This window comes from Taeniopygia guttata, chromosome 11 (assembly GCF_048771995.1).
Source record: "Taeniopygia guttata chromosome 11, bTaeGut7.mat, whole genome shotgun sequence".
In the NCBI taxonomy this organism is placed as follows: domain Eukaryota; kingdom Metazoa; phylum Chordata; class Aves; order Passeriformes; family Estrildidae; genus Taeniopygia; species Taeniopygia guttata.
In genome coordinates this window covers 8,038,975-8,052,694 of record NC_133036.1, presented here as the reverse complement: position 1 = coordinate 8,052,694, position 13,720 = coordinate 8,038,975, and the positions used below count along the sequence as shown (strand labels likewise).

At 44.1% G+C, this 13,720-nt stretch overlaps 1 protein-coding gene across 2 annotated transcripts in view; it reads right to left on the bottom strand.

The window, feature by feature from the left end:
• Positions 1 to 519: 519 nt before the first annotated feature.
• The window catches only part of HSD17B2 (hydroxysteroid 17-beta dehydrogenase 2), a 33,374-nt gene continuing 20,173 nt past the window's right edge, over positions 520 to 13,720 (bottom strand). The window contains exons 1-5 of one of the 2 annotated variants that reach the window (XM_002194598.5): positions 11,968 to 12,287; positions 7,127 to 7,339; positions 6,615 to 6,800; positions 3,975 to 4,112; positions 520 to 2,569 (exon numbers count right to left, since the gene is read on the bottom strand). In XM_002194598.5, coding sequence (XP_002194634.5) covers positions 2,220 to 2,569; positions 3,975 to 4,112; positions 6,615 to 6,800; positions 7,127 to 7,339; positions 11,968 to 12,223 — 1,143 coding nt within the window. In that variant the 5' untranslated portion in view covers positions 12,224 to 12,287 and the 3' untranslated portion in view covers positions 520 to 2,219. Of the gene's footprint in view, positions 2,570 to 3,974; positions 4,113 to 6,614; positions 6,801 to 7,126; positions 7,340 to 11,967; positions 12,288 to 13,720 lie in introns of those variants that run through there. The other variant, XM_072934241.1, reaches the window with a different exon arrangement.

Genomic DNA, 13,720 nt, shown 5'->3' with positions numbered 1-13,720 from the left:
TAATATTCCTATTAAGAAAGTCAATGGGAGAAAGAAAAATTATATTTTATAACCACAGCCAAATAACAAAGCAACAATTAAAGATTGTTATGGAGATTGATAGGCAAAGCAGCTGACTGACTGCTAAGACAAATTTTGGTTGCATAGTGTGCCTAAGGGCAAAATTCCAGCCCATGGAATTTACACCCAAATTGGGTGTGAAGGGAAAAAACAGCCACCTCCATCCACGATGGAGATGGAGATAGGCTCCCTGCAGCAAGCTCCCCAGCCTGGGGCAGCCAAAACTCCCCAAAGCTGCCACCCAGCACACCCCAGCTCCACACTCACCTCTCCTTCCAGCTCACCAGGCTGCCTTTGAGCCAACTGGGACCACATCCTGCCCAAACCAGGGCACCAGCTGCCATTTGTCCCTCTTGGCTGGAAAAGCTCCCCACCCCTTCCCCCTCAGTGCATCTCCAGGGATGTAGCACTGAGCCCCAAAAAGCACAAAGGGTGAGACAAGACAAAGAGTCACAACCATCTGGTTACTAAATATTGTATTGTTTTATTACACATTTTTGTTGACATATTAAAAAAAAATGAAGGAAATAGATAAAGGAAGAAATTGGGAGAGAGAAAAACAGTCTCAGATTTCCTGAGTTCAAAACAGTGAGTACACTTCCTCCAAGGAAAGCAGAACTCTGCAACCAGGGCACTGATACAAACCTCAGTAGCAAAATCAGCTTTTGTGACAAAGTGTTCAGGACAGGAGGGTTCCCCCACTGGAACACAGATTGAAAGGATGGCCCCAGCCCTCTGAGCATCTACAGGAGCCTGGCATTGATGTGACAGACACAGGGCAGTGAGGAACAAATACCATAGTTGCAAATTTAGGGATTTTGTCCAGTTGGTGCAAGAGCACATCACACAAGTAGGGTTATGACAGAAAAGCTAGAAGTTGCTCATGAAGGAAAGGAAAAAAGTGTGGCTACATTTAAAGCTCAGAATGTGAGCACTTTCAGTTTTTCATCACTGGAAAAGAAATGCATCTTGTCAAACACAGGACACATGGCCAAACCATGGGACTTGAGGGGATGAGGATTTCTTTCAAAGTATCACAGCCTTTCAAAGCCCAAGGATGTGAGAGACAATGCAAAAAGGGAAAAAGGCAGGAAAAATACAGGTGAGCTGCCCAACCACTTGCCATTGGCGAGTGGAGGGAGAGCACCTGGTGCTCCTGGAATGAAATTAGGGAAGGGGAGGGACCCCAATCTATCAGAAGTTGGGCACTGGACTCCAGCAAAGTCACATGAAAATTGACTGATCTTGGACAAGTGAGCTCAAACTCCCCCCCAAAGCAGAAGGAGACACAAGAAGGTATCAGGAGAAGTGAGCAAAAGCATGAATTCTCTGTATAAACCCAGACTTGAGTAAGGAATTGTACAAAAAGCAGAAGTGACATTAGAGTTTACTAACAATTAAATTATATAAGCACAGGCATACACAGGCAATGCACAGAATGACCCAGACAGACCTAAATTAGCAGCTGATACACCCACTATGACTATTTTTAGTACTGTAGGAAGGAAATTTTTTATCTCTTCATAAGGATCTTGATCTGTTTTCATTCATCCCCCCACCCCCAGCCAATTTATGTTGCTTATTCTACCAAATAGAACACATTAAAAACATTAAAACTATACATTGAAACTGAATGTATACATTACAAAACTTGGGGGGGTAAAGGACAATCATTTCTCAACAAAAACACCAGACCCCAAACGTATTAGGCTGAAGCTGTAGAGAAAAAGACTTGCATTACACAGTTTTAAGTCTCTTCAACAATAGGAAAATATTTAACTTTTTACAACATTTAAGGCTGGTGACTCTCTAGGAGTTTTTGTTTTGCTTTAACAAAACATGTTCTGCACTTTTTGTGTATTGGTGATGCCTTTAGAAGCAGACAGGAACTATACAATTTCATTAGGTACCTTACACAGAAAGCAGGATACAAAGACAACAGGAAAACACCGAAATTCCTCAAAAAATGCCCATCTGGGAATAGCTTTCTATTTATGTTTATCCACTGCTTTTCCCAAACACGACTCTTAACACAAAGGTTTAATGTTAATGCAACTTAACAAAGACAGCACAATAAGCAGCAGTGTCTGTACAGAGCTCTTCCCAGCCACCTCATCCAGTGAGATAAACACCAGTGGACACCTCAGAGGCTCTTGCTTTCATCTCCTGGTGCTCTCAGCTCCTGATGCTCTCAGCTCAGAGCCAGCCCTCAGCACCTTGCTAATGAAGAAGTCGTAGAACCAGAGGGGGAAGCAGCAGAAGATGCAGAGGAGGATGTAGGCTCCCTTGCCAGGGGTGTAGAGGCCCTGGGGCCTCCTGGCCAGCAGAGCATGCAGGACAGAGCCCAGCACGGGGGACAGGTCGGGGGCACAGTGGGAGGGCAGCTGGAGGAGGTAATTCCTCAGCCCCAGGAAATATTCCTCTCCATAGACCTGCCTGGTGTCTGCAGGGAGGTTCTCCAGCAGCTCCTTCTCCTGCTTGTCCCAGTGCTCTGCTGTGCCTTCGATACCTGCAGGAGCAACATCACAGGAGAGCAAGTGGCTTTGGGCTGGATTTGAAAGGAATAAATCTGTAATTAAACTGGGGCAGTGAAGAACAAACACCACAGCTGGTCAGCAGCCAGTGCTTTTAGCTGGAAGAGGAGGAAAAGCAAGAGTGTTTTGTGCTACACAAAAAGCACAAAGTTCATGCCCCATTTGGCTCCCTTCTTTACCTAAAAATGCTCTCTCACAGCCAAATCAGCAAATCAGCATTTTTTCTTTCCCCCTCCTCCCCACTTTGTCATTCTGCCCCGATTCATTTTGTGGAGGTTTCCAATCAGTATTTATTATAAACAACTGAGGACAGGCAAACTAAGATGAACAGGATTCACTTGGGTTGGCCAAGTGCTAAGCTGCCCTTTCACAGGAGACATTAGTATTTCAATACTCATTTCCTGAAGGATTAGACTTCTATTAAGACAGATTTAAAACTGTAATCTATTTGTCCACCCCATCTTCATAAAGTAGGAATGAAAGCAGGGGTTTCTCCAATGGAATTATTGCGTAGCTACCAAAAATTATGCATAGCAAATAAAGAAAAATCTTTTAAAAGATATTAAAGTCTCAAATCCCAGGACTCAGTTTTACCATAAACCTGAGAACAGCTAAGAAGGGCCCTGAAGGTGAAGCCTCAGGCAGGTTCCACTGACCACACAAAGTCAGAGCCCAGAGCCTCCCGGGGCCCTTCCCAGGAGAGAAGCATTCAGGGAAGCAGCATTTTATGAAAAAGGCCAATTTGATTTACATTGACATAAAAAATGCTCTGGGCAGGCATGGGGTGCAGTGAGGGCGTGTGCAGCAGGAGAGGAGTCTGGAACCTGGACAGGCTCTGCAAAAAGTGCTCAGTTGAAGAAGGAGGATAATTTGGAACAGAAAGCAGCAGGAGCACACGGGGAAGGAGTGGAGAGGAAAGATCAGAGGATATTGACAGCAAGCAAGCAGGATGACAGGTATTGCTGCAGATACTGCCAAGCAAGACAGAGCAGCTCAATAAAGAGAGTGTTGATATTGAGGAAGGAAGGAGTGATGGGGGACCTGAAGCTCCCAAGCAGGACAAGTGAGCCATAACATTCGAACTGGGCACACAGTGCTGCTCCGTTCATCAGCTCCAACAAAGCTGGGGCAAAGGGAAGGCACCAACTGCCTGAATGCTGCCCTGTCTCAAAGCTCTGCCCAGGAGAGGGGAGGCAGGCAGTGTGCAGAGCTGGAGGGAGCATCTCTCACAAAAAACACTGAGCTTCATTTCCATAACCCACATAAAGAATGGGAAAAAACGTCCGACCCCTGAGAAACACTCGGGGCTCTGTTTGTGGCTGCTGAACTACAGGGAAAGAGGAGAGGCAGAAAGAACAACCCAATATGTCAAGCACCAACCTGTTCTGAAGCCTGATGGATGAATTGCCATGACTTTAATGCCCCATTTGGAAAGCTCTTGCCTCATTACTCCAGAAAACATGGACAGAGCTGCTTTGGATGCCCCGTACGCAGCGTACCTCGGTAGTGGAATGCCTCCTGCAGGAGCAATAGAAACCTGATCAACCTCAACAGTGGCTCTTCCCAGCCTTTATTTTCATGATTTAGAAGGCAGATTATAGCACAACCAAAATTATGCCTCTCTCCCTAAGGTTAAAAACAAGTCAGTGAGGGAACCACTTCTTGCTAGAGGTTAAAAAAGAGTGAAAGTTGTAAATGAACAGTTGCTTACAGCAGTTACACTCAGTAACACCTGGTAGGACACCTTGTAGGGCAGAAAAAATAAACTGGACTGCATTTAAGGGTAAAAACTGCTGGAAGTTATGACTGTTGATTTGAGAAACACAGAATTATTTAGTTCATATACATAGTGAAGTAGTAGTTTTATACTCCTGTTCTTGTCACTTCAAGCCCCTGCAATAAACCACAGTTAGAACAGGGTAAGCAATCTCAGTTCTAGTTTTATAAAGCCAATTGTCTTTCCTGTTCTTTCCAGAAAGGCCAGAGGAAATAATGCAAGAGTGGGGAAGCCCTCTGGGGACAAACCAAAGGTGGAATCACATGCCATGAGTGACTGGACTCCCTGAGACCCAGCATAGAGGCAGATCCTCTGCCTATAGTTATATCCCATCTTTTTCAATCCCAGAAACTTTTGTTCAGATGGGAAAGCTAAGGGAACATCCAGTACATTGACAAAAGCAAGCTTCCAGAAAACAGTATCTTCCAAATGCAGAGATTTCCTCTGTCCCAAAAACTGTCAGACTGTCACTTCTTCAGTGCTAGAAAAATACAAACATGCTTTGATTTGAGAATCTTCTTCAGCCCTCCCACTTCCCGCACAAGGTTGGTGTTGTCAGCACACAGGTTTAAGATCATCACAGCCACCACAGGCTGTGCTGGGAGCAGGGAGGAGGGAACAGAATGAACAATCCTTTCCTCGAGACACATCCCTCCTTCTCCTGCCTGCATGGGCACATCCTGCCTCTGTTTCACATGCTACACCTTCATCTCAATGTGCCCGAGTACTTTAAAGGAAAATACCCCAGATACCAGGAGATTTTCAGGTAAGCCACTGGTGCTATTGGGTATTGTACTGGGATGACCAAGGAGCTGTTTACACAGAGACATTCCCTTAAAGAAGTCAGGTCAATTATATGTTAATTATTCTTCTGTGTGCATCTGAATAAGCTGGATAGGTTTGAGCCAATTGAATCACATACTTTCCCCTCTGAGGTCAGGCTAACCTGAGCCCAGTTAAATGAGCCCTACACAGACAGGAACAGATTCAGCACAATGAGACCTCACTAACTTCTCCATTAATGTTTTACCAAAGGACCCCCAGACCCTGAGTTAAGAGGAAACTCTTCACCCAAACCAGCCTGTGTGCAACAACATCTCTGCAGACAGCTGGAATTTAAGCAGGGTCATGATCAGCTCCTGTAAGGGCACAGTACTCAGCACAGGGATAAATGCATTTATTCCTTCAAGGCACTTCAGGGATTCTCACAAGGAATTAAGACACCTGCCCCACAACACCCACAGTGAGAGCTTCACTTGGGTGCACAGAGGAAACAGGGCTCTGGCCTCAGAACAGCAGAAAGGTTCTCCTGATAATTCAGTCCTGATTTCTCAGAGTGTCAGCAATAAACCATGAGCACAGACATGCAGATACAGAGCCTATCTGGGATTATAAAGAGAAAACAATGCCAGATAGGCATTGCCTGATAGCCACACTGCAGCCACATCCTCAGCATAAGGGGAACACCTACACAAGTCACCCCAGCAAAGCAGCAGCATTCAGGGGACTCTGGCTATGCAGAAGGGCAAAGAAAAATGTTGGGAGCACATGACCCAGCAAATCCCTAAGAGCTCTAACTCCAAAATACTTTCTAGCAGCATGACCTCCTGCTTCTAGCAGGTCTCATTTTCAAAGGAGCATTCTTGCTCCTCAGCTGTTGGCTACCAGATACTGCATTACTGTATTACATTAGTTCCTACATCTTAGCATCTCAGCTGTCCTCCTAGAACTGAAGGTCATGTTATAAAGACATGCATATATATCAAAATTTATGGGGAAAGAAATGAAAAGCATATGTTAAAATCCAAAACCTTTTTAAAAAGTTTTTCATGGCAAAATACCACTTTGCTAATAAGTTAGGTGTAAGTACTTGTAAGACTTCCAAAATATTTTTAGAGAAACATAGACACACAACTCCCAAGTTATCAACAGATATCATAAACTGAGATTTCTGCCTGAACATGTTATAGAAATACCTGTGCTGTACCAGCCACCTTTATGGAAGCTCACAAAGTTATCTCTCACAGCATCTAGAACACAAGATCTGAATTCTACTAGGATTTTTGTCGCAGCATATTTTAGCCACATTAAACTCTTATTTAAAGGCTGTTTTCTGGGAGTAGTGTCCCAAACTAAAGAAAAACCTGCATTTATTATCTTAACATTTATTCCCTGGATATACTGACAGACACCTTTCTTGACATTTACTCCAGGACTTGATGTGGTGCTTTGGCCCAGCTCACCTGCCATGCTGGACATGTTCACCAGCCTCCCCTGCGATTTCCGGAGCAACGGCAAGAAGGTCTTGGACACCTCCACAGCCCCAAAGAAATTCACCTCCATGCAGTGCCTGTAGGTGCTCATGGGGAGCAGCTCCCCATCAGCAGGGAAGCCCAGGATTCCTGCGTTGTTCACGACACCCCAGAGTCCTGGGAAGAGGAGAAAGCACAAGGCTGCAGCACACCAGGAGAACAACTCCATAAGGATTACACCAGTGAGCTGGATGATGACTCAAGACCAAAGCAGAGATGATCTGCAGCTACAGATGCACATCCCCCACTCCTTGGCCAGTCACTACCATCTTCCCATATCCCACAAAACAGAAGTCGTGGATGGAAATGCCCTGACTGCCCAAGACTTCACCCTGGAAATGTCCTACACACCTGAGCCATGGTGCAGCCAACAGCGAAGAGATGCACCTGCTCAGCTGCTACATCAGGACTTCCACTGTAAAGAGGGGAGAAAAAAGCTGTACCTGCATTTTGCACCTTCTCCGAGACTGTCAGGTAGGCCTCCTGGACCTGAGTGGTGTTGGTGATGTCCAGCTGCAGGACAGAGAGTCTCTGGGAACAGGAGCGCCGCAGCTCCTCAGCTCCAGGGCCATCCTGGTTCAAAACCCCAGCAAACACAACAAAGCCCAAGCTGTCCAGGTATTTAGCCAGTGCATGTCCAATCCCAGTGTCACTTCCTGAAAGCATAAAAAAAATATGGAAAGTAGGTCTGTCCTACACCATCATTAAAAAAATATAAATACACACATTGGAAAGCCATGCAAATATAAACAAAAATATGATGACAAAGTCCCTGAAATACATATGTCAGTAGAAAGAAAGATTCAGATCTGAAGTTTGAGGAGCTGGACCTTTAAATGTTCCTCAAAGATTGACAGGTCATGTTCTCCTGACTGAGAGCTGGTGGAATCAGCTCACTCTGCACTGACAGATGCTCTGACTTTATACATAGAGAAGAAATAAAACCCTACTTTGGTTTTATACAAATATTCTGACTGAAACCTGATAACAAAAAGTACGTAAGAAAAAAAACCAAACAGCAGAAAAAACCACCACACTAATATTTTAATTTGAAATCTCCAATGGGCAAAGCAATTACAGGGCTTTCAGATTCAAATTCTTGGATTCTATTTCAACCTTCCAAAAAGTAGCATTATTTCACTCACACATCTACCACACAAGATCCCTCAGATAAGCACTTTTTATTACAGACTGTAACCAAGCCAAAACTAAGCAACTGTTGCTTCACCTGCAAAGAATTCCAATGCTTTCAGAACCTAAGAAGTTTTCCAAATGACATTTTTGTGCTAAGTCAGCTATTGAATTCATGCAAATTTGCAACAGAATTGCTCTTGTCCTCTCTATCCTCTTCCACACTTATTCCCAAACTTTGTCTATATAAAGGAATGACCTAGCAGCTGCAGGAAGCACTATTAGAGCAAACAAACAGTGGTCTTTGGGATCACAATTGTGTAGTTCTTCCCATCAGGCACCAGTGAAGGATATTTAACAAATAATTTGATTCACGAGTCTCTCCCTGTGACAGAGTATTTTGCTGCTGCTGCAGACTAAAAGAATGGTTTGGGTTGGAAAGGACGTGGAAGATCATCTCATTCCACCCCCCTGACACGGGCAGGGACACCTTCCACTATCCCAGGTGGCTCCAAGCCCTGTCCAACCTGGCCTTGGACACTTCCAGGGATCCAGGGGCAGCCTGGGCAACCTGTGCCAGGGCCTCACCACCCTCACAGGGAAGAATTTCTTCCTAATATCTGGTCCAGACCTGCTGTCTTTCAGTTTGAAGCCATTCTCCCTTGTCCTGTCACTTCATGCCCTTGTCACCAGCTCTCTTGGGGCCCCTTTAGGCACTGGAAGGGCCTCCAAAGTCTCCCCAAAGCCATCCCAGCTCTCTGCATCTATTCACAGGAGAGGTGTTGCAGGTTCTCTGATCATTTTTGTAGCCTTCTCTGGACTCACTTCAGCAGCAGGCCCACAGCAGAATCCCCCCTCCCCTGCAGCCCACGTGTTTTTGGAAGGAGACCAGGACACAGTTGGATGTCTGGGCTGCCAGCACATGGTGCTGGGTCACATTCAGCTTCTCATCAACCAACACCTCCAAGTATTTTAAGTTAAAATTAAGTGTTTTCTCTCAGTTTTTAAAATTCTGTTTTCGATTCTTCCCACCTGCAGTGAAACTTACTCCATAATAAAGAAACACATCACCCATGTCCCCACCAAGCCTCCCAGAGCAGCGACACAGGAATGACAGGGAAGGAATTCATAGGGGCTGTGTTTCAGGAGCTTTGCAAAGGACAAGATTAGGAGGAAAATTAGGAGTTCAATAAATTAATACAGTTTTTACACTGTAAAGCATCAGCCTGTTCCACAATACTGCACCAGATCCTCCACTGCAACTACAGCAGAGAAAGGTGCTGGATGCTGCTGTGCACTGGAATCAAATTCCAAGGGTTTCTTGGTGTGATTTTGGCACACCAAGAAAGGCATCAGAGTTATTCACAGGTCTGCTTCCACATTCAAAGTATGTTGTCAATAGAATTAGATTGCCAAAGAGACTCATCATAAGCACATTAGATCCTCTTTTCTGGATTCTGTCTTTTAACTGAGGCTTTAGTCCTGACTGGTGAAAAATATTAATTCCAGGTGGCTTGAAGAAAACACGTACTAAATGTCTGGATCAATCAGTGCATCTTGAAAAAGTAGAAAAGAATTGCTCATGCTCTATTTAATTCCTAGGAAGAATAGAAAAATCAGCTTTTTGGCACTTTTGAAGTCTGCAATTTGCTGAAGATACACCAGAACACTACAAATATCACATTCAAGCTTCTCCAGTCCCAACCTGACTGAATAAACCTACATTCTTTGAATTCCCTAAAGAGCCATGAAGAGGCCTGCAAATATCCCAGACACTACAGATTTCTAGGTTTGGGGGTGGGGTGATTTCCCTTCTTTTTCTTTCAGTGAAAAATCCTACTTTTAGATCAAATCCTTCTTCTTTCATCACTTCCAGAAAGTATGCAGCCACTGCTACATATTACCCAACTTTTACAATGCAGCTTTAACTTGAAAATAGGCAGAATAGAATTCAACTTCAACTTGGGATGGGCACAGCAATTCCAAGAAAGCAATAAAAGTTGTTTTGATCATTGCCTGATGCTGGGTTTGTCCCTGGCTTTTTTATTCCAAAACAAATATGATTTGAGTTTCAGATCTGTTATTGAAGTCCAGAAGAAGCTTTACTCTTCCAACTCCTAGAATTCAAAGAGTCTCTATAGGAAAAAAAAAAAAAAAAAAAAAAAAAAAGATAATTGCTTTCCAATCACACTCTTGCTTCTACACCAAAAATATTTTGTGGGTTATGAGAAGACTTATTTTACAGAAAGCAGTCACTACTGACAGTGACTGACCCATTACTGAGAATTTACAATTAACTCATGCTGAACATGCACCAAATCATTCCCCAAGAATGGAAAGACCAAATTAAATGGAGAAATTCATCCCAATGCACACAGACTAACCAGGGACAGAACTTCACAACTCCTGTTACTTCAGGTTGTAATTTAATTTTTAAGGAAGGTGGCTATTGCATTTACACCTAAAGTGTTTGCATGCCAGAATCCAGGAGAGCAGCAGAGCTTGCTCCAAACTCTGGCCAAAGGCTCTCAAGGAATACCTGGCAGGTGCTCAGACACAGCCACATTCCTCAGCCCTGCAGGGCTGAAAGGCAGAGGGAAAATGAAAAAATAATTAAAATCACCGTTTTCCACCAAGTGCCTGCCTGAGGTCTTGTCTAAACTGGAGAAAATGACACCAAAATCTACTTTAAAGGCATCTTGCACCTGCAAATGAACAGGGCCACACATCCTGTAGTTGGTATGGGGAAAAAATACCACAATCAGAGCAATTTAATCAAAATAGAGGTTGAGTAAAACTTCTGTTTCAGTTGATGGAGGGTTTGATGGATCGCATAGGACTCCAATAAAGGCAAAGAAGAGCCTCCTCAAATTAATCAGCTGTCAGAGATGTCCAAACTTGCATTTCTTCAGGACAGCTGCAGCACAGGTACAAGGAAAGAACATTCCCTTACTGGACTATACCCAAATGCTCCTAACTCCCTTATATTGCTCTAATTCAGACTCCAGAGCAGATGAGCTCCCAGAGAGTGCTTTATCCTGAAGATTTGCAGTCTTACAAAGAGCAAGGGGATGCCCAAGTGCAAGCACATCCCCTGAGTCTGCAGGGGTGGGAAAGGACTGCTCCCTATTCCCCACACCAATATCCATCTTCACCTGACACACCTGCAGGGAGAAACCCAGCTGGCAGATAAACTGCAAGGGGAGCTCTTGCTTCTGATCTTGTCCTCTCTCAACTTTTATATTTAATCCCTGTATTAAAGCTTGCTAGGCAAATCTAAATTATTTCCAGGTGTCCCTATAAAACAAAACAAAATTCTGCTAGAAATTGCTATATATAAACCAAAGCAACTTAATTCAGCATTCCAGTGGGGAAAAAAACACAGAAAATAAAACAAAACCCAGCAAATTAAGAATGCAAAAAGCAGTCGGCAGGCACTCCAGTTTAAAGGTTTGATTAACACAAATAAGCAACATCTAAATAAACAACACCTAAAGTTTTAGAGGAAACAGGAGAAAAGCCATAAAACTACAAAAATGCCATCCCTGCAAAATAAAAGTGGGTTTTGAGTAGATCAGAGTGGTAATAGAGACTGAATTAATTAGCTCTGAACTTTCTCTGCTAGTGAATTACTCCCTCCTAAATGATTTCACAGAAGGTTTCAAAGAGATGGCACCAAACCAGTGTCTTGAAATATGTGCATGATAGGCACAGTGTATGTACACACACACCCCCAAAAGACAACTGTACATCCATAACCAGCACAATTAATTCAAGCAAACAAAAGTAATGTATGAATGTAGTGTTCTGAGGGCTCCCAGGAATTACTGCCTCTCCTAAAAAAATTTAAACCATCATAAGTATTCTTATGCTTCTTGCACCAGTTAATTTCACAAGTATGTCTAAAAAGCTACTTGTAAAGATTAAATGAGACACTAAAAAAATAATAGCATCTATTAAGATGCTTTTCTACTTAATTTCAGAGCACTTATTTACCTGGGGGAGGGGGGAAAAAATCTCTGCTAAAGGAAATAAAACAAGCAGAAAAAAAAGAAAAGGATAAAAGGAATTCTCACAAGCATGCACTAACAAAGTTTTGCAGCCCGGTTGTGAGGGAAAAAGCAGGTTTTGGTGGTTTGTGGGCAGCCCTTACCTGTGATGAGCACGGCTCTGCCGCCCGCGGGCAGCAGGTCGCTGTCCCCGCAGCGCCGCGGGCACACGGAGCACAGGAGCCACACGGCCACCAGCACCCCCAGCCCCCCGCCAGCCCCCAGCGCCGCCAGGCACAGCAGGGCGGGCAGCAGGCTGCAGAGCAGCACCCTCGCCCTGCCCAGCGGGCTCCTCTGGGCCATGGGCACCCCAAAACTGCCGGTGACAGCCGTGCGGAGCCAGCCGAGGGGCAGCAGCATCCCTCGGGCAGCAGCCGCCCCACCGCCGGCCGGGTGGGAGCAGGTACTGCTCAATGCAGTGTGGGTTATATAGGAGCAGGGGGTGGGGCAGGGAAAGGGGACTCTGGTGAAAGGTTTGACATAATCTCGCTTACCCTTGGCATCAGCAAGGAGCAGGAGCCTTCCTTTCCTTACCTTTCATTCTTTCTGCCTGACAGCTCCACCTTCTGAACAATGTGCTGGCTGGATAATGATTGACAGCGCCGGGAATGGACATGATGTAGCAAGCACTGGCTCCAGGAAAATATTAACTGCATTTTTTTTTCCCATATCCTTAAAGTACACTTTCCTAGACAGTGAGAAAAGGAGCCCAACTATTCCTCTTTTATGAGGAATAGTTGGGCTTTCCTGCTTAAAAAACTTAGGGTGTAGTTTCAGTAGAACTAGTTTTTGATGGGCAATGACAAAAATTAGTCAGGCCAGGGTTATTTAATCTCTGGAACACAAATTCTCTTGGGCTTTATCACATATAGATAACCCTCCTCTTTCAACAAAAAGCCCCAAATTACCTTCTCTGCTTTAGTGCCCACCTTTGCCTACTTACCTACTCCACACTTAGCAAACATCTACAGTAAATTGACATTCAGGGGGTGCTGGGAGGCTGGGAACAGAGGATTGCTGGTTTGCCATGGGGGCACTTTGTTAGGTGAACAAAGGTAGCACACCTTAGATGAAATCTTCAGCTAACCCCCAGTGCTGACATTCACCTTGAGTTTGGCAGGAATCACTGCCTTGATAGACACAGCAAGCTGTGTGGGGGGGAAAAGTAATCAATCAATTATGTTAAAGAGATTTAATACCTACTGTGCTGTGTTCTGGAAGTTATTTAAACAATTTTAAAAAATTAAAAGCCAGCCAGCCAAAGGGATTGAGATACAAATTAGCCATGCATATTTAACCCTGTTTAAAGATCCCTGGTGACTGATTTGAGAGACAAGCCTACCTTCCACAGACCCAGCTACCATGATGTACCTGGTTTTCTAAGACAACGTGGTGCTGATCTATCTGATTTCAGACATGGAAAATTGAAGCACCTGGTGCAAACCTGACATGAAACAGAGCACGTTCCCATTCCATTATGCCTTTGGGGTTTTAAGGGATTATAAATCTGTTGAATATACACTTTTCCAGCCAGTGAAAAATTTTATATAAATACCTCTGCAGGTAGTTTACATCAGAGGTGAAGTCATTTTCTTAAAGGAACATCACCCTCAAGGCCTGCCCTTCATTTATTACTCTTGTGAACACTCATCCACCCGTCCTCCCACCACTGCATAAAGAGAAAAATATTTTCACTTTTCTTTGCCATTTGCTGCTTCTGCTTTTATTACCACGCTGCTCTTGAGGTCAGCTATACCTTGCTGTCCATTAAAGCATCTTCTTAAATATTTTCCTGGAGAATTTTGCTCTCTCCATTATTGGTCTTTGTCACACGATTTAGATGATCACAAATGTGCT